The following is a 23,960-nucleotide window of genomic DNA, read 5'->3' as shown; positions in this document are numbered from 1 at the left end:
GAAAGACATCTGGTAGCTATTCTGAATTCAGCTATGAACATTCAACTGTAGGTTTTTTGTATAAACATAAATATCCATTTCTATTAAATTGCTTCACAGTGCAGTTGCTGGGATCTTGGAAATATTTTGAAGGTGGAGCCAACAGTATTTCTTGACAGATTGAAGGTGAGGTCAGAGAGAAGGAGGAATCAAGATTTCAAATTTTTGGCCTGCACGGCTGGAATAGTGGAATTGTCGATAATTGAGACAGGGAGGCTATGAGTTGAACAGGTTTAAGGAAGATCAGGAATTTTACTCACGATATGTCAAGTTGAGATGTATATTAGAAGAATTGTCAAGTAGGCAGTTGGCTAGAAGATTCTGGGGTATTACATAGGAAAGATCTGGTCTGGCAATATAAAATTGGGAGTCATCAGCCTTTAAAGCCCTGAGACTGGAAGAGATAATTGAGAAAGCTAAAAAGAGGTGAGAGACCAAGCCCTGGCTACTTCGTTGTCTAGAAAATAAGGAGATTAGATGAACTAGCAAGTGAAACTATTAATTTGGCTAGGCTTTGAGAACCCTGTGGGTGATATAGAAAGACACAAAATTCATATTTTGCTCTAAAGGCACTTATAGTAAGCTAGTTGGGCAAGGGGTGTGTGTGTGTGTGTATGTGTATCTCCAGTGATATATATGATTTTTATAAGCTGCTTTTTGAAAAGCAGTGTTTTATATAACAGCACTGAACTATAGTTGTAAAATAAAACAAAGCTAATAGAGTATATAATAAATTCCAAAATAATTCTTAGGTGCTACAGGAATTTAGATATTGGAAAAGATTAGTGTGAGTGGGGGCAGCTGGAGATGGCCTTGAAGAGGTGGGAGTTAAATAGGAACTTAAAGGATGGGTAGAATATATGTAGGAGGGAGGGAGGATAGAGACATTCCAGTGATGCTAAGTGTGATCAGTGGCTTAGAACTGGGAGTGAAGTAATATACTCAAGAAGAGTGAGAAGTGGGATCTAGTTATGATCTCATTGGCCTTGAGCGGAGGGTAAGATTGAGTTGATAAAGAGGGAGGAGATTATGAAGTGATTTAGACTTTATCTGGTAGGAAATGGGAATATTTCTTATCTCTCTTAAAATTTACTTTGCTAATAACATTTCCACTCCAGATCTCTTTTGTTGCTGTTTTCATGGCATATGTTTTTCCATCATTTTATGCTCAAGTTATTATGTCTTTGAATCTGAATCTAAAGCGTGCCTATTGTAGAAAGAATATAGTTGGAGCTTGCTTTCTTCTCCAGTCTGACAATCTTTGCCTTTGACTGTATACTCAATCACATTTTACATAGTTTTTCACATGACTAGTTTTACCCCTGCATGTTGCTCTTTGTTTTCTATATCTCTCGTGGTGTTTTTGTTCCTCCGTTCTCATTTATTGCCTCCCTTTGTGTTGAACAACTTTTTTAGTGTACCATTTTAGGTCCAGTGTTGATTTTTTTTTTTTTTTGCGGTACGCAGGCCTCTCACTGTTGTGGCCTCTCCGGTTGTGGAGCACAGGCTCCGGACGCGCAGGCTCAGCGGCCATGGCTCACGGGCCCAGCCGCTCCGCGGCATGTGGGATCTTCCCGGACCGGGGCACGAACCCGTGTCCCCTGCATCGGCAGGCAGACTCTCAACCACTGCGCCACCAGGGAAGCCCCCGGTGTTGATTTTCAATATTAAAAAAATTATGTTCTTAGTGGCTGCTTTAGGAATTACAGTGTGCATTTCAGTTTATCACAGTCTGCTTCAGTTTAGTTACTGACTTAATTCCAGTAAAATATAGCACCTTTTTTCCAAAATACCTTTTCTCCCCTCTCCTTCCTGCTATTATTGTCGTATGTATTATATCTATTTCTGTTATAAGCCTACTAACACACTGTTATCATAATTGCTTTATAGAGTTTATGTCTGATGAAATTAAGAAAAGAAAAAATGTGTAGTTTTTTCTATTTTCCCATTTATATTTACCATTTGTAGTGGTCTTATTTCTCCTTGTGTATTTGAATTACCTTCTGGTGTCGTTTCCTTTCAGCCTGAGAGACTTGCTTTAGTATTTTTTAAAGACAGGCCTTCTGCCATAGAATATTCACCATTTAAAAAAAAAATCTGAGGATGTTTTTATTTTTCCTTTCCTGTTTGAAGAATAATTTTTTTGTATATAGCATTCTTGGTTGACAGGGTTTATTTGGTTTTTTTCTTTCAGCATTTTGATTTTTTTTTAAATTGCTTTCTAACCTCCATTAGTTCGATGATTAGTCAGCTGTTAATTATATTGTTTTCCCCGTGTATATGATGAATCATTTTTCTGTTACTGCTTTCATTATTCTTCTTTTGTGGCTTCAGTTCAAAAGTGCTGTGCCTCCGTGTGAATCTTTTTGTGTTTATTCTGTTGGGGGTTCATTAAGCTTTATGGTTCAGTAGATTAGTGTTTTTCATCAAATTTGGGAAGTTTTCAGCAATTACTTCTTCAAATATATTTTTTCTCCTTTTTCTTTTTCCTCTTTTCTGATGTTGCCTTTATCCATATTTTGGTAGGTTTTTTCTGATTGCCTTTATACATATTTCTAGTTGTTTGGTAGGTGTGACATTATCCTACAGCAGGTCTCTGAGGCCCTGTTCATTTTTCTGCTGTCTTATTTTTCTCTTTGGTTTTTCAGTTGAATAATTTCTAATTCTCTGTTTTCAAGTTCACAGATTTTTTTTGTAATGTCACCTCAAATCTTATCTTGAGCCCATAGTGAATCTTTTACTTCTTTTGTTACACTTTTCATCTCTAGTATTTCCAGGTTTTAAATGTTCATATTTCTTTATTGAAGTTTTCTACTTGTATAGTTGTCATAATATTTTTCTTTAATTTTTAAAATATAATTTCCCTTAATTCTTTGAACATATTAATTTATTTAGTATATATTAAAAATTTTTTCAGCTTTATTGAGATACAATTGATGTATAATATTGTGTAAGTTTAAGGTACAACATTTTGATTTCATGCAGTTATATATAGCAAAATGATTACCATCATAGCATCTGCTAACATGTCACGGCTTGTAATTACTATTTCTTTTTTGTAGAGAGAACATTTAAGGTGTACTCTCTCAGCAACTTTCAGATATACAATAAGTATTATTAATTATAGTCATACTGTATATGAAATTCTCAAAACTTGTTTATGTTATAATTTGAAGCTTATATTCTTTGACCAGCTCCTCCTTTCCCCCAACCTCCAGCCTCTGGCAGCCACCTTTCTAGTCTGTTTGTATGAGTTGGGCTTTTTTAGATTCCACATGTGTTATCGTACAGTGTTTGTCTTTCTCTGTCTGACTTATTTCACTTAGCATAATGCTCTCTCTCTCTCTCTCTCTCTCTCTCTCTCTCTCTCTCTCTCTCTCTCTCACACACACACACACACACACACACACACACACATTTTCTTTATCCATTCAGCTGTTGATGGACACTTAGATTGCTTCTATGTCTTGGGCTGTTGTAAATAATACTGCAGTGAACATGGCAGTACAGGTATCTCTTTGAGATAGTCATTTCATTTTCTTTGGATATATACCCAGAAGTGGAATTGCTGGATCCTTTGATAGTTCTTTTTTTTTTTTCTGCTTTTAACTCTTTATTCATTACAATGATATACTGAAATAATAGAGGTCAAAATGGCAACATTTCCATAAAAAGCTCCTCAAATAGTTCTATTTTTAATATTTTGAGGAACCTCCATACTATTTTCCATAGTGGCTGCATCAGTGTACATTTCCACCAGTAGTACATCCACCAGTGTACTATTATTTTCCATAGTGGCTGCACCAGTGTACATTTCCAAGGTACATTTCCAAGGTTCCCTTTCTCTGCATCCTCACAAACACTGGTTATTTCTTGCCTTTTTGATAATATCCATTCTAACAGGTGTGGTTTTGATTTGCATTGCCTGATGATTAGTGATGTTGAGCATCTTTTCATGTACTTGTTGGCCATCTGTATGTCTTCTTTGGAAAAATGCCTATTCAGGTCCTTTGCTGATTTTTAAATCAGATTATTTGAGGTTTGTTTTGTTTTGTTCTTTATTTTGCTGTTGAGTTGTATGAGTTTTATATATTTTGGATATTAACCCCTTATCTAATATATGATTTGCAAATATTTTATCCCGTTCCATAGGTTGTCTTTTCATTTTGTTGGTAGTTTGCCGTGCAGAGGGTTTTAATTTGAGGTAGTCCCACTTGTTTATTTTTGTTTTTGTTGCCTTTGCTTTTGGTGTCAAATCTAAAAAATCATTGCCAAGGCCAGTGTCAAGAAGCTTAACATTCTTTGAACATAATACCTGCTTTGTATTCTTGTCTGCTAAATCCAACAGCTGTGTCTACCCAGAGTCAGTTTCTGTTGGCTCCTTTTCTTTTTTACCTGAGTGTAGGTCAACTTTTCCTGTTGTTTGCAGGTCTCACAATTTTCTTGGACAGTTGGAAATGTTGGATAATATATTGTAGCAACTCTGGATTCTGTTAATTTTTTTTTTATTCGCCCTGAAACTTGTTTTGGGGGTTTTCTTTCTTTTTCTTTTTTTTGTAACTTACCTGCAGCTAATCTATAGAATCTTTCTCCTCCCCAGTTTGAAGCCCCTGAATTCTGTGTTAAATTTTTATTCTAATTTTAATTTTTTCTCCTCATTTCTTAGGAATTACTCTTTGCATGGCTTAGTGGTCAGCCAGTTATTGGTTAGAGATTATGTTCAAACATTTTGAGTTTATAAAGCTTCCATCATTTTTTGGATGCTTCTGTACACGGGTTCTGTACATTAAAATTTCAGGCAGTTTTTAAGTCAGCCTCAGCTTTTACTTTCTCCAAAGGCCTTCTTGGATCTCCCATGCATATGTGCACAGCCTCTAAATCAGCCCAAGGGTATGTGCAGAGCTTATTTAGCCTCTCCATTTTCAGGATCTCCCTGTTATATTTCTTAGTGTTCTGCCAGTCTGTCATTTTCCCCACCTGGTGTTGCATCCTCAGGGTAGCAGAGCTGTGGGCTGAGCTGGGAGGTGATTGTGGGGGAAGGTAGTATTCCCTAGCAAGAAGGTCACCAGCCCCCACTGTCATAACTCCAGTATCTAGCAGTGTTTCTTGAATAAATGCTTTTTGATTTGTTGTTGCTTTTGGTTGATTTCCTGAGCCCTGAAATGATTGTTTTCTACAATGCAGTTCTTTTTACAGGTGTTTTGGGGGAGTGAATTTGCTGATTTCTTCATTCCGCTAGAGCTGAAAATCTCATTTCTCTTTGAACTTTCTGACTTCTTAGTTCTTTCCCTTGTCTCCCAACCCCAATTTAATTCACTGTAGTCAGACTTTTGTCACCACTGAAATCACTCTTGTAAGAGTCACTAACATCCTGCATTTGCCATATCCAGTTGTCTTCTATTTTCATCTTAATCAGCCTTTCAGCAGCTTTTGATATAAATGGTCAGGGCCTTTTTCTGAAAACTTATTTTACTTGGCTTCTAAGGTAATCTTCTCTCTTGCTTTTCATCCTGCTTCACTGATTACTTCACTTGATTTACTCCTTTTTATACCTGTGGACGGACAGACAGATGAACGGATGGATGGCTAGGTAGGTAGGTAGGTAGATAGATAAATAGATATAGATATATAGATATATGAATATATATATGTATTTTTCTAAACTTCTTCCCTAGGTGATATTATTAGGTCCCCTTGCTTTGAGTCCCCTTTATGCGATGACTTCCAGACATATATTTCCAGCCCCACCTTCTACCTTGAGCCTCAGTGTTTTCACTTGGATGTCTAATAAGGATTTCAAACAGAACTCTTGATCCACTTTCTCCCCCAAATTTATTTTTAGTTTTTGGAATGATCATTTAAAAATGTAAGTCTGATTATGTCATTTTCTTGGCCTCATTGGCTTTCCTTTACATTTAGTGTGAAATTCAGTTTCTCACCATTATTAATGAGAGTTTATATGACATACCACCTGCCTCTCTCTGTACTTGTCTCCCGCCTCTTCCTTTACTCAACATGTTGCAATCACATTATTCTTCTAGCTATTTTTGAATATACCAAGCCCACCTCTAGGCATTTATATTTGGAGTTCCCTGTAACTGTAGTGCTCTTCCCCCATATCCTCACATGGTTCTCATTTTTATATCATTCAGATTTGTGTTCAGATCTTACCTTCTTTGTGAGGTCTACTCCGACTTCCGTATCTAAAATAATAACCCTTTCTCTCTATCATGATCTATCCTCTTACTTTACATGAAAATATATTGTTTATTCCTCCCTGTCCTCCATAGACTGAAAGTTTCATGAGGATAAGAACTTTGTTAGTCTTGTTCACTGCCATATCCTTAATACTGTAAATGATGCCTGTCACAGAATAGGCGCACTGTATTTGTAGAATAACAATTTTTTTCTGTAGAATTAGTATGTCATTAGTGTACTAATAAAGAATGACTCAGTAAAAATGGTTAGGCTTGGGATAGTTGTGTATTAAATTCATCTCAGACATGAACTTTGTCTAATATTGGCTTGATTAATAATTTAAAATATTGCTCTATGAAATTTATATTTTGGATCTTTTAGGGAAATTTTTTTTTTGGCTGTGTTTGGTGTTTCATTGCTGTGCACTGGCTTTCGCTAGTTGTGGTGAGTGGGCGCTACTCTTCATTGTGTTGGGTGGGCTTCTCATTGCAGTGGCTTCTCTTGTTGTGGGGCACGGGCTCTAGGCGTGTGGGCTTCAGTAGTTGCGGCACGTAGGGTTAGTAGTTGTGGCTCACGGGCGCCAGAGCGCAGGCTCAGTAGTTGTGGTGGACGGGCTTAGTTGCTCTGCAGCATGTGGGATCTTCCTGGACCAGGGCTCAAACCCGTGTCCCCTGCATTGGCAGGCGAATTCTTAATCACTGTGCCACCAGGGAGGTCCCTAGATGAATATTTGGTCCTTGTACTTGCTTCACTTATGCATTCTTTTTGATAAAAGATCATATGCATAACCTTAACACAACTTCTGTTATCTGGGAATTTAATAGTTCTCTGTTACCTTGGTTAATGAGTCCGGAAAAATAGATAGCTTATTTTAACATGGGTGTCTATGTTAAAAACAATCTTAATATCTGAGAAGAGTGAGTCTTAGCTTACTAGCAGTTCTCCCACAAAACTAGCTACCTAGATGTGAATTGGCAAAGTATAGCCATACTTCAGAAATAGCTTCAATTTGGAAGAAATGGAAAGTTTTGAAATTTGTAAAATTTTCTGTGTCCTTCTCTGTAACAGTCAAAACTCAGAGTCTGATACAAGTTATTATTTTTGTTAAAGCAAGTATACTGTACTCTCTTAAGTTTCTGTTTATTGCTTCAGCTATAAACATTTTATAACAAGTAATGGAGTGAAAGATGGATATTTTATAAAAGGATTTTAAATATCACTGTGTACATAAGCCCAGCTCTCATAGTCAGTTTAAAGGGACAGAAGGAGAGTCATCTTGAGTTTCGTATTTCCTTTTAGAGGACATGCTAGAACCATCATAGAGTCTATTGGAAGTTTCTAGAGGAGGAGGAACATTTGCTTATTTCTGCTACCATCTTCCAAGAACTGGAGCCCACTCTGCTCTAGGACGGTTCTGCTTATTAGGCTCTTTGTCCGCAGTACACCCCCCACCCCTCTATATTTTGGCCTTGTTTTCTAACCATAACATCATTTACCTTCCAAATTCCCAGGTATGTACTTTATGTTTCTAGCTCTTCTAAATCACCATTTTAATTGAAATTGTATGTTTTCTGTCCGCTTAACAGACATTTTGGTATTCTTTCTCTGTGTTATATAATTTGGATTTTATTAACTGGATTTCTGACAGCTAAGTATAATGGTTGGAATTGTTGTTAATATACATGTACTCTTCAAATTTATTACTGCAAAATTCATGGTGTTAGGAAGTTGTCATATTATTTGATGTTTTATTTTCTTGAAGCATAATTTTGAAACTCCCCAAAGGGAATATTATTTGTGGAATCTATAAATTTACCAGGACTGTACAATTTCCAGCATGTCATATTTTAACTCTGGCAACTGAGCCCTTCTAGTGGGGCTAACTCTCAGATTTTTCACTGTATCTTGGAAAATAATAGGGCTTGTGAGAGTTTTCTTGGCACCCAAATTTATTTGTTTGGTGAGAAGTTTGATTTTTATTATAGTTGCAAAAATTATAGTAATAATAGCTTCTTTCAGATAACTCTTACATACTGTAGACCAGTGCTTCTCAAGCTATTTGTAGTGAGGTACTTACTGGTTTTAAAAATTTCCAATTCATTGAAGACTGATATTTTTTATAAACTACAATAAAAATGAATTATGAGAAAAGTGAATTTTAAGAAAATACAAACTATAGGCCCCACTTTTAATTATAAGATTCATAGATATCAAATTATTCTTTCACATTGCAATAAAAGAGTCTGAACACTTATTCTCAATTTCTATATTTATCTTATTGCAGAACAGTAATAAATAGTTCACAGACTGGTCTATAGATGATACTTTTTAGTAACATATCTATAGCCTGCTCTTTGTAGTGCTTAATGTTATTTCAGAAGCATCTTAGTCAATATGAATAGCAGTTATCCTTTAAAAAATATTTTCATGTGTTTCCTTTTCAGAACCGAGAGCTCCAAATCATGAGAAAGCTAGATCACTGTAACATAGTCCGATTGCGTTATTTCTTCTACTCAAGTGGTGAAAAGGTAAGTCTTGTAGAACGTTGATACTGAATATTGTGATAGACTTGTTATTCTTCTAGAAATAGTCCATATCCCCCCTTCCCCTTGAAACAGCTTTGCTCATTGAATGGAAGTATTCCAAAACACAGGCCCTAGTGATTCTGACCTCAAGATATGATTATTGAATATCATTAGTTATATCAGGAAAATGTTAATGAAATGATAGAGGGGATTAATTTTTAAGAATTTTCTTCTTTTTAAAACACTTGTCTTCAGTTCTAAAGCAAATATGTATATATTTTAAAACCTTTTGTGTTCCTTATGTGCTTCTGGAGCCCCATGATAGTTCACCTGTTTATTGGAGGGAGGAAAATGATGTCATATTGTTAAGTGGAAGTGTTGGAGGGGAAAGGGAAGCAGGAGGACTTTGGTAGGACCAGAATGAGACTTAAACATTGGGAAGCATGTTTAACCTATCCTTGGCTAGGGAAAAATTTGGAGAAGATACAATATTACAGAACTTCTTAATAAGTGATCACTATTTATGATCACATTTAATTCTGTGAAAGCAAAGGATAATTAAAGAAGATTTCATGCTTTGGATCCCCCTTGCCCCCTACCCCGACCCCCTTGGTCTTTCTCTTTAGAAGATGCAATGGCTAATGTCACTGTACTCACTGGAGTTGGAAGCATAGAAAACCAGTTTCTTCTGTTTTACCATGGTCTTTTTCTTTCTGTCTGTTCACTGTTCCTTCTTCCCAGATTCAGTCTTCCTTCACTGGTTTGGGGTAAAGGGGAGGGCAAGTAATAAGCACTTCATCTTTTTGGCTAAATAAACATTACTTTGGATAAGTTCATTTGATATTTTTGGACCTCACATACCATGCTTATACTGTCCCAAAGCCCTTAGATCCATAATACCTCTTGATTTCTAGCCCAGTTCTTTTTACTCACATATTTCCCAGTGTACCATTTAATCATTTTCCATTAACTTTTATTGAGATTATTTTCTTAGAAATTCTTTTTTCATGACAGAGCCTGTAATATGGGAAAATACCTATGTATTAAGCCAGAATTATGATATACATGCCTACAGATATATAGTTGTTGCGCGCGTGCACGCGCATGTGTGTATATGATAGCTAATGTTCTAACAACCATAATTAGCAGATTGGCCCTTTAGTGACTCTCATTTCTTAGGTGTTTTTTTTTTTATTTTATTTTTTTAAGTTTAAATGATGGCCTCTGCTTGTATTAAGGACCATAAACCCTCAAATATTTGAGCTCTTTTGTTCCTAAAGCCCATTATTTGGTTCATGCTCCTTTTTTTTTTTTTTTTTTAACGTAGCAAACTGCCTGTTATGTCTTTGATCTTACCTGTTTTGACATGTTTTTACTTTTTCCTGTCCCTTTCCAAATAAAATTATGGAGCATCTGTTGTGTGCACAGCACTCTTATAATGGAATTTCGCATCCCTATGGGTTTTGTTATTAAATGCTAGACATTATAATACCCCAGGGAGGAACATAAAGGTCAGAACTATTTGTTCCATGAACCACTGAATTGCATGTGGATTCATTTGCAAAGGCCTCCCTACAAAAGCCCCTTAAACATCTTCTCTTGATTACTTAATTTATATAGCTTTCCCTGGATAAACAACAAGGTCATATTGTATAGCTCAGGGAACTATATCCAATATCCTGTAATAAACCATAGTGGAAAAGAAAAAAATATATATATATAGATATATGTGTGTGTGTGTATATGTATATAGCTTTTCCTGTATGCCAGGCACTGTTTTAGTGCTTTACAAATACTAACTCATTTAATTCTTACGAAGATAAAGAGCAGAAAGGGAAGCACAAACCTTTTCAGGACTACCTTTTGTGGTAGCACCTAAAGGCTTACCTGTCTGGTTTTGGTTTGGTGGAAGCCCCCATCACAATCTGCCCTTACCCTTACTTAATCCTGCAGAAGAAGTGACAATGGACTGACTCTTATCTGTGTACTGCAGAGGATGATTTCCTCCCTGCTGCTCTTCAGAGCTGCTTATTTATCTTAAATGGTCTTACAGATAAAGAGCAATTGAGAAGTCATTAAGGGAAGATAACCGGAAGGACAATGCACTTCTCTCTATTATAAAAAAGAAATACATATACTTTCTAGTATTTCATTTATCTCAGAACTTTCTCTTGAGTGTTATAAGTTTTCCAAAGTGAAAAAAAGACCCCTTTTAATTTTGCCTAGCTCCATTAAGAGAACAGAAAGAAAGGAAGAAAAGTTGTGATGTGTTGCTGAAAATAATGATCCTCCGTTGTCAAAAAAGGGAAGGCTTTCTAAAGATATGCAGAAGTATATAGGTTAAGGAACTTCCATAATCTTCCAGCCACCAAAATGATAATTTCTTCTTCCCCTACTCATGATCTTCACTTCCTTGCTTCTGAATTGTTCTGGCAGGACTAACATCACTCAAGAGACCAGGTAGTAAACTAATATTTCTCATATGAGAAAATGGATTCTGCTCTAGGTTTGAGAGCTCAGGTTTGTTAGTTCTAACTCTCCAAGAGTGGGTTACTGAGAGTGAACTCAGAGCTGCTGTTTAGAAAGGGATCTAAATGTCTTGTGAAGAGCATTATATATTGCCTATGTATATATATTAGAAGAGTTTAGGGGGAGGAAATAATTAAACTAGTAGTTTGAAATGCCTCTGGGATATGCAAATAGAGAGATGCCCAGTAGACATATACATGTAAGACTTCTAGGTGGTGGTGGTGGGACTCTTAAGTGGAGAGATGACATTGACAAGGTTGGGTAGATAGGGTGTGTAGTCATGTTGTAGAGCTCTTAGGAGTCAGGAAGGAGGGAGAGGTGATGTTGTTTGAGCAAAGAGCTAGCAGTTTATCAGTATTGCTCTCTTGTCCTAGAATATGTTGAGGGTTGAGAGCAGGCTTCATTTGAGAGAGGTGCAAGGAAACCAGTGCCTTTGAGTTGGATCCAGGTTTTGTCTAGGGCAAGGCCATGAAAAGAACCCTCTTTGAAGAGACTGGGGTTTGAAGCTCTGTGAAGAGTTTCTTTTGGGGTTTCAGATTGCTTAGGGGAAGCTCTGAGCAGGAGATCTCTGGTAAGAACATGAGCCTAAAGGAGGTGTGAGGAGGCCATTAGAATGAGTTGACGGCATTGTGAGGATGAGAAAGAGAAGATTTCAGTGTTTCATCATTATAGGCATGAAATTCTTGTAAGGTTCTGTGGATATGTTTAAATATAAATGGGAATTTTTTTAATCCTCTCATCATCTTCATCATCTCTGATTCTCTTTCTTCTCTATGATTTTCAATCACTCTGTTCTTCTAAGCTTTTTATCTCCTTTTCCTTCAGTCTCTGTCCACATTCTGGGTTTCTGGCCCTTTCACTCTGGGCTCTTTGTCTCTTTCTGTCTCTGGGTTTCTATCCCATTCTCTTGGTCTGTGGCACCCCCTCATATTTCTTTCCTCTTTAACTCTGGTGTCTGTCTATCTGTTTCTCTCTCTGTGGGCTACTTCTTTTCAACCTCTTTCTCTGGGTTTCTGTACCCCTCATTCATTGGGTTTCTACCCATCCTGTTCTCTTTGAATATTTGATCCTTTCTACATTTTTGTGTGGATTTCCATCTGTCCTGAGCCTTCCTCATTCACTCTCTTGGTATGTCTTCTCTCTGAGCCTCTACTACTCCTTTTTGGGAATTTTTTAAAAAAGGAAAAATTTTCACTCACTATCCTGGCTTTTGACTTCAGTACTACATATCTTATTCTGTATGTTCATGTTCTACATAGTTGTATGAATAACTATTTTTAACCTTGTTAAGTATTCAAAATCTCATAAAAGCTTTCCCTTTTTGCCTCATAATATTTTTAGTTATTGGTTATGTAATATTCCTCTGGGTTATTGTACTACATAATACTCTTAACTGTTCCCCTATTATTATTTTTAATTTTAGAATTGTAGCTAAGCTATCCAAAAGTCTCATCATAATTTTTGTCCATAAGCATTTTCCAGCTCTGGGTTCAAGTAGGATGGCTGTTAATATTTGACAAATATGTCCACTGGCCACAGTTTGACTGAACGGTTATACCTATTTTGGTGACCTTCTCTTTATTGTGCTCCACCCTACCATTTTAGACTGTTTTTTCTTTAGGAATTATACATAATCAGCTTTCAGCCTATAATTGTGGAAGAGAGTAGCCAATGTAGCTAGAAGAAGGAGGAATTAGTCAGGACAGGGACTAGAAATGTGACCAAATTAGTCCTAGTCATTAGTCTTCTGGTTGGAATTATTAGTATTTGCTGTAATAACTGGAGCATCATGTAGTCAATTAGTATACTCCAGGTTAACCAATAGATTTTATTAACTCTGATTTAGTTCAGAGTAATTAGTACTCTTTCTCCTTGATCAGAGAGAAATGGAATTTTTTAAAGGTTTTGAACAGTCTGGGCTTATAATAGTTTTGTGAATTCCAAGTATCTTAGAGAATAGTGTTTTTTAGTATTAATATTTAGCAATAGGAACCTTTCTCCCCCTAAATGAAATTTATGAAGAATCCCTGTTCTACAGGTAGAATAGATAAAAAGCAAAGTTGTTCTGGTTGAAACTGGGATATGGGACCAGCTGACTTTACCTTCCCTTGAGTTGCGGCTCACCTTTGTAGAACCTTGGGTCTCTGTAGGAGTATGGAAATCATATTTTGTTTTTACAGGAGCCTTCAATTTTATTTAAATCAATTAAGTTTTCTGTAAGAAATATTTCTCTAAGTAGCCTTACATATAAAAATGTTTTACCTGTGGTTCATCATAGATTGATTACTTGAGTGATAAAGGCTATCTTCCTTAAATAAAACTCTCCCTCTATTTGTATGAGAGACAGTTTAAATAGCAAGGTTTGCAAATTGATCTTATTCCTCATACCAACTTTTCTATTGAGAGTAACTGTGTGGAGGGCTGTGTTCAGAAAGTGAAGACTGTACCAGTGCTTCTGGGATCAGGGAGAAGAATGCTGTGCTTGATTATGCCTGTTTGTCACTAGCCCTGGAGAGGAAAGGTTGGGGTGAATCCATTCTGAAAAGTAAAGAGCTCTGGCTTTGTGTCCAGAAATATTTGGGTTTGCATCCTATTTGTGCCACTTGATAGCAGTATGACAGGGCAAGATATTTACCTTTGTAAACCCTTTTCAACCCTTGTCATCTGTACAGTAGGGATTTTGTAAGGAAAAAATGTAATAATGTTTACTAAGTGCTTATCATAGCACGTGGCATATAATTAACACATTAACTTACTATTTTACAGATTATTGTTTAATAATAGCAAATATATGTTGCACTTGCTATGCATCCAGACACTTAAACCTCACTGCAACCCAGTGAAGAAAGGGTATACTGTTATTATCCCCATTTTATAGAAGAAGAAACGGAGGCAGTCACAGTTAAGTTACCTAAGAGTCCTACAACTACAGAGTGTCAAAGTTAGGAGTCAACTCCAGAGTCTGTGTCTCCAGAGTCTGTGTAATATTGCTATACCATTTAGCATAGAATGTAGATTTCTCTAGAAGCAGTGTGTTAGAAATGTAACACTTAAAAATGTCTTAGTAGAGCTCCAGCGTTGGCGGTGGGGAAGAGCGCTGCGGCGGGTAAGAGTGCTCCCGCGGACCACTCTGCTTCCTGCGCGGCGCCGCTTCCCGCCGCGCCTCTGCCTCCTGCTGGGCCCGGCCATCGGCTTCCTCCTCCCCAGACTGCCCTCAGCCCGCGCGCCGGCCGGCTCCGTTATGGCTACCCGGAGCCCCAGCGTCGTGATTAGTGATGATGCACCAGGTTATGACCTAGATTTATTCTGTATACCTAATCATTATGCTGAGGATTTGGAAAAGGTGTTTATTCCTCATGGACTAATTATGGACAGGACCGAATGACTGGCTCGAGATGTGATGAAGGAGATGGGAGGCCATCACATCGTGGCCCTCTGTGTGCTCAGTGGGGGCTATAAGTTCTTTGCTGACCTGCTGGATTACATCAAAGCACTGAACAGAAGTAGTGATAGATCTATACCTGTGACTGTAGATTTTATCAGACTGAAGAGCTACCGTAATGACCAGTCAACAGGTGACATAAAAGTAATTGGTGGAGATATCTCTCAACTTTAACTGGAAAGAATGTCTTGATTGTTGAAAATATAATTGACACTGGCAAAACAATGCAAACCTTGCTTTCCTTGGTCAAGCAGCATAATCCGAAGATGGTCAAGGTTACAGGCTTGCTGGTGAAAAGGACTTCTCAGTGTGTTGGATATAGACCAGACTTTGTTGGATTTGAAATTCCAGACAAGTTTGTTGTAGGATATGCCCTTGACTATAATGAATACTTCAGGGATTTGAATCATGTTTGTGTCATTAGCGAAACGGGAAAAGCAAAATACAAAGCCTAAGATGAGAGTTCAAGTTGAGTTTGGAAACAGCTGGAGTCCCATTGAAATCACCAGGAAAATTATCAGATGTTCTAGTTCTATGGCCATGTGCTTAGTAGATCTTATTGCATGTACCTTCTAAGAATTTTATCCGTTTTGTACTTTAGAAAGGTCAGTTGCTGCATTCCTGAACTCTTTATTTGCACTATGAGCCTATAGACTATCAGTTCCCTTTGGGTGGATTGTTGTTTGACTTGTGAATGAAAAGTCTCTTAAACCACACCACTATTGAATGAAAATATAGAAACTGTATCTGTAAGAAACATTGAAAGAGAAAAATATATTCGTTTTTTAATTGGTATTTTAATTTTTATATATTCAGGAAAGAACAGAAGTGATTGAATATTGTTAATTATACCACTGTGTGTTTAGAAAAGAAGCAGTCAGTTTCATATCGGTGACAGCATTTAGAGGTATCGTTATGTCGGACAAACCTTATGTCCTGGAGTTATTTTAGTAGGTTTCAGTAGTATTAACTGTATTTTCCCACTTGTTCAGATTATTTCTGGCGAATGTCTGTCAACAGTTCCTTTTAAATACAGGTCAATAAGTTCTAAAAACCTACCACTTTTTGAAGTCTTCAATGTAAAAATCCTTAAAATAAAGGCTGTCTCTTTAAAAGAAAAAAAATATCTTAGTAATGATTAACAAGGGGAGATTGTACAGTGTCTACTTTGTAGAACTTTTTTAGAAGAGAATAAATAGCCTTTTGCTGTATGATAGTAATAGTAGTAATAGTAAATAGTAATACTAATAGTAAATAGTAATAATAGCCCAAACTTATATGGTGCTTACTATATGGCTATAACCTAAACATTTTACTTACTCTTTTGTTTTTTGTTTTCTGTTTTTTTGGAAGAGCTTTTGAGAGGATTGTTGTTAATTCTTCTTTAAATGTTTGTTAGAATTTGCCATTGAAACCAGCTGGCTTTGGACTTGTGGGGAAGTTTTTGCTTACTGATTCAGTCTCTATTTGTCATACAGGTTTGTTGAGATTTTGTATTTCATCTTGAGTCGTTTTAGTGATTGGTGTGTTTCTAGGAATTTATCAGTTTTATCTACATTATCTAATTCGTTGGCACACAGTTTATCATATTCTGTTTAGTCCTTATTTCTATAAGGTCAGTAGTAATGTCCTCACTTTCATTTCTGATTTAGTTATTTGTGTCTTCTCTCTGTCAGTCTAGCTAAAGGTTTCAACTTTGTTGATCTTTTCAAAGAACCAACTTTTGGTTTTCTTGAATCTATTGTTTTTTTTCTGGTCTCTTATTTCTGGTCTAATCTTTATTATTTTCTTTCTTCTAGTAGTTTAGGTTTAGTTTCCTCTTCTTTTTCTAGTTCTTCAGGATGTAAAGTTAGGTTATTGACTTAAGATCTTCTTCTTAATGTAGGCATTTACAGCTGTAGATTTCCCTGAGTACTGCCTTCACTGCCTCCCATAAGTTTTGGTATATTGTGTTTTTGTTTTCATTTATCTCTTAAGTATTTTCTAATTTTTCTTGTTTTAGAGTGTGTTGTTTAATTTCCTTTGACCTGTTGGTTGTTAACAATGTGTCATTTAATTTCCACACATTTGTGAATCTTTTGGTTTCCTCTGTTATTCATTTCTAGTTTTATTTCATTGTGGTTGGAGAAGATAACTTTGTATGATTTCAGTCTTTTTAAACTTATTGAGATTTGTCTTGTGACCTAACATATGACATATTCTGGATAACATCCCATGTACACTTGAGAAGAATTTGTATTCTTCTGTTTTGGGGTAGAGTACTCTATATATATATGTTAGGTCCAGTTGGTTTACAGTGCTGTTCAAGTCCTCTGTTTTTTTTATTGCTCTTCTGTCTAGATGTCCATTATTGGAAGTGGTGTATTAAAGTCTCCCAGCTATTGTTGTAGAATTGTTTATTTCTTCCTTCACTTCTATCAATATTTGTATCATGTATTTGGAACTCTGTTGTTTAGTGAATATATTATATAATAGTTATATCTTGATGAATTGACCCTTATTAAAATATAATGTCTTGAATGCCTTTTATTTCTTTTTCTTGGAACTGCCCTGGCTAGAACCTCCAGCATGATGTTGAGAAGAGATAAAGGCAGACATCCTTGTCTTGTTTCAAATTTTAGAGAAAAAGTATTTAGTCCTTCATTTTTAAGTGTTATTTTTAGCTGTGTTTTTTGTAGATGTCATTTATCAGGTTGAGGAGGTTCCTTGCCATTGCTAGTTTGTTGAGCATTTTTATCATGAAATGTTGTATTTCTTCAAATGGTTTTCCCCCATCTGTTGGAGTTTTTGTCCTTTATTCTATTAATATTTTACATTAATTTTTTAAATGCTAAACCTACCTTGCATATCTGGAATTAATAACATTTGGTCATGGTGTATAATTTTTATATGTTGCTGGATAGTATTTTTTAGAGGATTTTTGCATCTGTATTCATAAGGAATATAAATTAGTCATCTTTCTTTCTTTCCCCTTCTTGTGATGGTTTTGTTTGGTTTGGTATCAGCGTAATACTGGTCTCATAGAATGAGTTAGGAAGTGTTTTTGTCTTCTATTTTTTTGAAAATTTTTGTGAAGAATTGGTATTGATTCTTCTTTGAAGGTTTGGTAGGTTTCTCCAGTGAAGCCATTTACAACAGGTCACTTTCTGTGGTAAATTTTAAATTACTAATTCAGTTACTTTACTTGTAATAGGTGTACTTAGATTTTTTTATTTCTTCTTTTGTCCATTTTGGTGATTTGTTCATTTCATCTAAATTATCTTATTTATTGGTATAAAGTTTATACTTTTGTCTTAAAATTCTTTTTGTTTCTTTAAAGTCAGTTGTGATGTCTCGTCTTTCATTCCTGGTTTCAATAATTTGAGTCTTATGTTTCTTGGTCAGTCTAGCTCAAGGCCTGTCAATTTTGTTGATTTTTTCTTTTCAGTGAACCAACTTTTGATTTCATTAAGCTTTTAAAATTGCTTTTGTATTCTCCAGTTTATTTATTTATGTTCTAGTCTTCGTTATTTTCTTCCTGTGGGTTTATTTTGCCTTTTTTTCCCCCTAGTTTTTTAAGCTAGAAGTTAAGCTTATTGATTAGAGATCTTTCCTCTTTTAAATGTCACTTATTGGTCAGAGGCTATGCTTAAAGTCCCATTAGCCAGTTATATTTTTATCCTTTACCATTGGATGTTTGAGTGGCTTGGGTGCTGCTATCATAGTTCAGGGAGTTCATATTTATTTGCCACATGTTGAACCAGGGACTAGTAGCTTGGACTTCCCCCTCTGATTGCTCCTGAGAGGGTACAGCCTTGGGCATTCAGTCTTTTTGACTGCCAGGATGAATGTGATTTTACTTCCTGAGAGTTGCTCTTGAGTCAGTTTATTGTTTAATCAAATGTTTGGTCAGAGGTTGCTTGTAAGCCCCTTGTGCCAGTGATGCTTCTGCTGTACGTTGATGTATCTGTGTGCAACTTGGGGAATGCTTCAAGTTTGTCCTGAATGCTGCTCAGCTAGCACCTGTACACATTGGGGTTTTTTGTTTTTTTTTTTTTTGCGGTACGCGGGCCTCTCACTGCCGTGGCCTCTCCCGTTGCGGAGCACAGGCTCCAGACGCACAGGCTCAGCGGCCATGGCTCACGGGCCCAGCCACTCTGTGGCATGTGGTATCTTCCCGGACCGGGGCACGAACCCGTGTCCCCTGCATCGGCAGGTAGACTCTCAACCACCGCGCCACCAGGGAAGCCCTGTACACGTTCTTATCGACCTCCAGAGATGACTGTAATCCCAAGTAGGCTCTTCTTGGCTATCTCTGTCCTTGGTTCTTTCTATTAAATTTCTGGTGCCTTGCCTTGTTTGTGTCATGAACCTACCAGCCACCTCTTAATTGCTCTCCACAAAGATCTCCACTGTTTTTAGGCAACGCCTATAGGCTAGAGCTCTTCCTACTATATTGCAAATAGTCTCTTTCAGCAGAGCACTTAGCCTGCCTTTCCCTCTGGACAGAGCCCCTTTTCTACTGCCCTAGAACTGAGGTGAGAACTCACTTTTCCCAGAGTAACATCCCCACTTTATGTAGGGCACTGGAGGAGGTGCAGTGCAGTGGCAGCCCCTGGTCTTCACAAGTTGGCCCTCTCCAAGTGGGAGATCTTCCCTGTGAGCAGATTGAGGATGAGGCTCTCGGGGCCCTAGCCTACTCTGCCTGGAGTAGGCCTTCTCTGGCTTACTAGTGGGGACTGAATGGGGGAAGGGAGACACAGTTCTCCTGGCTGGGATAAGTCTTTTGCAACTTGGGATGCAGCTTTTCCCTCCTGGGGTGAAACCATAGTTCCTGATTGGTTGCTGAGCAGAGAGGGTGCTGTCTGGATTAAGAGTGCTGGGTAGACCTTTCCAAACATGGAGGTAGGATGGCAGGGTAAAGGAGCAGGTCTGTACTAAAATGCCATAGACTCTTGCAGTTCTTACTAAGATTTGTTTCTTCACTTGCTGTGCGCCCTTAGAACAATTTCCAGATACTTTACACGACTGTTTGCTAATCATTTTATCATTTTGCTTTGCTGAGGAGAAAATTTGAACTCCTTGTGCTGCTATTTCAGAAGTCCTGCTCTCCCTCTTACTATTTTCTACACTTTGTGGACTGCTTAGTGAAATTGTTATTCTAGATAGAAAAGATGAATAAAAAGAGGCCTCCAGCTATAGTGGGTGCATACTGTAGTGTAGAGGGATAGACTAAAAAGTAATGACTGAGCATATGCTAATCGTCTATGTCTGTTTACCTCATTAGCTAAAAAAATTTTACGTAAACAAAAAATTAGTACCTTTTACTAATACTTTATAAAACATATACCAAAATAAATATTTTAAAACATTAAATAAATATATCCTATATATAATTTTTATCACATTCAAATTCTTAGAGATAGTCTTTTGGTTAACTGTAGAATTACATAATGTCTTAAATCGTGAATAAAAATACAAATTTTTCTTTTAAAATTTTATGATTTATAAAGTGCTTTTTTTAATGCATTTTTGTCATTTAAGCATCATAACAGTACTCTAGATTGATAATAGTACTATTTCGTTAGTTTTATCATTGGGAATATTGGAGTCTTGTGTGACTAAAGAATTTGTCCAATGTTGTATAGTTAATTAGTAACCATGGGAACCATTTTCAAACATAGATTCTTCAACTATAAAGTCTGTGTTCTTTCCTACCTCCTATTCTCTTCACATTGTAAAGTTTACTTTATTTCAATTTACTGGCACTGTGTAGTGTTTTAGGTACAAAGACAAAGTATAAGATCTGTCTAAATGAGTTTGAAGAAGGACAAGAAGAGAAATAATACTGCAAAATGATACATGGAAAGACAGTTATTTGTACTGTGAACAGAAATAGGATGGAGGAAAGTAATAAATTATCCAGAGGAGTCAGCAAAGGAATTACATAGGAGAGGTGATGCTTATTCAGGGTTTTGAAGGCCAAATAGGAGCTATTTTGATAACTAGTGCAGAATAAGTATGTGTCAATTTAGAAGTCCAGGATGTTTGAAAAGTTTATTGGAGTTAAAGAGCATAGTCTGTGTAAGGAGATACAGGTATTTCGAAATTTCAGGTATATAAAGTTAGGGGAGTGTGGGGACAGTAGTGGGAGGTGAAGCTGAGGAAGTAAAAGTGGGTTCATAATTGTTTGGGTCAAGCTCAGCCTCCCTATATGAAAAGGATATTTTGTTATGTTGTTGTTTTAAATTAAATGAAACCCTGTTATAGAAATGACATACATATAGAAATGGTATACAAAGTTATAGCTAAGTGTATACATGGCCGAGTTTACAAAATAAACCCCCGTCACTTTTTTTTCTCTCACCTTTCTTACTGTGTGAAAATTATTGATAGCAAGGAATTTTATTAAATAAAGAGGTTGCCTAAATAAGGCCAGTTTTGTATCTTCCTTAAAATTTTATGGTGATTTCTACTAAAGTGGTACATTGATAATCTGGATGAAACTTTTACTGATGAAATGCCGACATTCTTATTGGAGTGTGACCTAGAGAATAAATATATAGGTAATGTAAAACTCCTGCAGTGGATGAATTGTCAAGATCTCCTCATAAATTATAAATGTTACTAACAGCAATAAGATGCTAACTATCATCTGCTTGAATATGTTAATCTAGGAGTTTCTTGTTAATGTCAGTTATTACCTTGTTTTAATTTATTTTAATATTTTACTAAAACTAAAATATTATTACATTCATATTATAAAAAAATTGAGGTAACACAGAAGGGCAGTAGACAACAGTAAAATCTTCTTTACCCTAATCCCTAACTCCCCAAATCCCTTTCCACAGAGGTAAATTTCCTATGTGCATATATGAGCACATATATCATAGGTTAATATAACAGCATAATAATGTGGCCTTTATGTCTGTGTGCGTAGACACTGCACCCAGTTTCCTCTGTTGTTAACATCTAATGTTAGTATGGTACATTTATTATAATTAATGAACCAGTATTGATAACATTATTATGTATCCATAGTTTATTCAGATTTCCATAGTTTTTGTTTGTTTGTTTTTTAATATTTATTTACTTATTCGGCTACACTGGCTCTTAGTTGAGGCATGCGAGATCTAGTTCCCTGACCAGGGATCAAACCCAGTGCCCTGCATTGGGAGCATGGAGTGTTAACCACTGGACCACCAGAGAAGTCCCAGATTTCCTTAGTTTTTACATAATGTCTTTTTTCTCTTCCATGATCCTGTTTAAGCTACCATAGTGCATTTAGTTATTATGTCTCTTAGGCTCCTCTTGGCCCTGGCAATTTCTCACACTTTCCTTGTTTTTGATGACCTTGACAGTTTTGAGGAATACTAGGTAGAGATTTTGTGGACTGCCTCACTATTGGAATTCATCTGATGTTTATCTCATAACAAACTAGGGCTATAGGTTATTTGGAAAAAGACCACAGAGTGCTATTTTCATCACATCATATCAAGGGTATGTGCTATCAATAAGAATTGCTATTAATCTTGATTACCTGGCTGACCTTGTATTTTTCAGTTTTCTCCACTGTAAAGTTGCTCTTTTTCCCCCATTTCCATGCTGTATCCTTTGGAAGGAAGTCACTATCCATAGCCCACACCTAAGAAGAGGGGAGTTATTTTCCTTAAGGGCAAAGTTGCTACATAAACTATTTGGATTTCTTTTGCGTGAAAGATTGTCTCTTCTCCCCCATTTATTAATCTATTATTTACTTATATCAGTGTGGACTCATGCATATTTATTTTATACTTTGGGTTATAATCTAATACTACTTTATTTTATTAATCAAATTGTTCCTGCTTTGGTTATTGGGAGCTCTTTGCAGTTAGCATCTCTTCTCCTTTGACATACCCCTATTAATGTGGGTCTCAGTTTTGTTTTGGTTTGCGTTTTTGAGCATGTCTACTTTCTGGCATATAGATTATTTTACATTTCTTTTCACAAATCTTCAGTCATCTTTGTGTGCATGCACATATACATAAGCATACACATACGGAATTGTTTTCATAGACTTAGTTCATAGGAATGGCATTGCTGAGTTTAAATGGGTGTCTGTTCATCTTCACTTTGGGATGAATATATTAGCCCATTGACTTCCCAAAAGATTGCAAGAGTTGGGACATTCATCAGAAGTGTATAATGGTGCATTTTGGACAGTGACACTGTTCCAATACTTAGTTTTCTCAGATTGAATTTTCTTTTCCAATTTGATATATAAGAAATGGTAGCTGATTGTTATTTTTATTGCATTTCTTTAATTATGAATGAGGTTGAGCATCTTTCTGCATTTTTGTTTGCCATTTGTATGGCTATGTATTCGTGCCTCTTTCCATTTTTTTCTATTAGAATGTTAGTCTTTTGTTATTGACTTATAAGAGCCATTTGCATTTTGTAAATTTATTTTATTTATTTATTTATTTTGGCTGTGTTGGGTCTTCATTGCCACACGCGGGCTTTCTCTAGTTGCATTGAGCGGGTGCTACTCTTCATTGTGGTGCGCAGGCTTCTCATTGCGGTGGCTTCTCTTGTTGCGGAGCACGGGCTCTAGGCGTGTGGGCTTCAGTAGTTGTGGCTCACGGGCTCTAGAGCGCAGGCTCACTAGTTGCGGCTCATGGGCTTAGCTGCTCTGCAGCATGTGGGATCTTCCCGGTCCAGGGCTCAAACCCATGTCCCCTGCATTAGCAGGTGGATTATTAACCACTGCGCCACCAGCGAAGTCCCATTTGCATTTTAAACAAAAACAAGTTAGTTCTTTGTCGTGTGTAAGCAAAATTTTTTTCCAAATTGTCATATTTTTATTTGGTTTGTTCTGTTTTTTTTAAAGTAGTGTAAATGTTTTACATTTTTATGTAATCAGATTGGCATTATTTTCCTTAATAGCTTATAAATATTTTGCCCTACAGTATTTGCAAACATCTTTTGTTCTGGTACATTTTTATGTAAATTTGGTATTTATTTTCTTTGAAGGTGTGAGATAAGGATGAAGCTTGCCATAATCATTGTTGTATGCTAGGTTCTCATCTCTTTCCCCATTCTCTCCCTCAGTCTCCCAAGCAAAAGAATGTTTCTCTTTTTCCTAACCCACACCCACTTTACTGTTAGTATTATTTCCATCTTTAGCCAGCCTGGCACATTCATCAGAGAAAAGGCATCTGCTTTGAAGGTTTTTCTGCTAGTGCAAGTTCCCTAAACCCAATTCTGAG

General features: G+C 36.5%; 2 protein-coding genes across 4 annotated transcripts in view; both read left to right on the top strand.

The window, feature by feature from the left end:
• GSK3B (glycogen synthase kinase 3 beta) overlaps positions 1-23,960 on the top strand; it is a 196,093-nt gene that overhangs the window by 88,326 nt on the left and 83,807 nt on the right. For all 3 annotated transcript variants that reach the window (XM_082839847.1, XM_082839848.1, XM_082839849.1), the window contains exon 3: positions 8,682-8,765. In XM_082839847.1, coding sequence (XP_082695973.1) covers positions 8,682-8,765 — 84 coding nt within the window. The remainder of the gene's footprint in view (positions 1-8,681; positions 8,766-23,960) is intronic.
• Positions 14,115-17,041, top strand: LOC309961958 (hypoxanthine-guanine phosphoribosyltransferase-like). Its single transcript, XM_082839474.1, is given in 3 exon segments — positions 14,115-14,673; positions 14,677-14,890; positions 14,893-17,041. Coding segments are annotated over 3 exon segments (651 nt in total). The 5' UTR covers positions 14,115-14,532; the 3' UTR covers positions 15,189-17,041.

The sequence above is a fragment of the Leucopleurus acutus genome, assembly GCF_964270905.1.
Source record: "Leucopleurus acutus genome assembly, chromosome: 5".
Taxonomy (NCBI): Eukaryota; Metazoa; Chordata; class Mammalia; order Artiodactyla; family Delphinidae; genus Leucopleurus; species Leucopleurus acutus.
The sequence above is the reverse complement of the archived record's forward strand: the minus strand, read 5'-3'. Positions and strand labels throughout refer to the sequence as shown.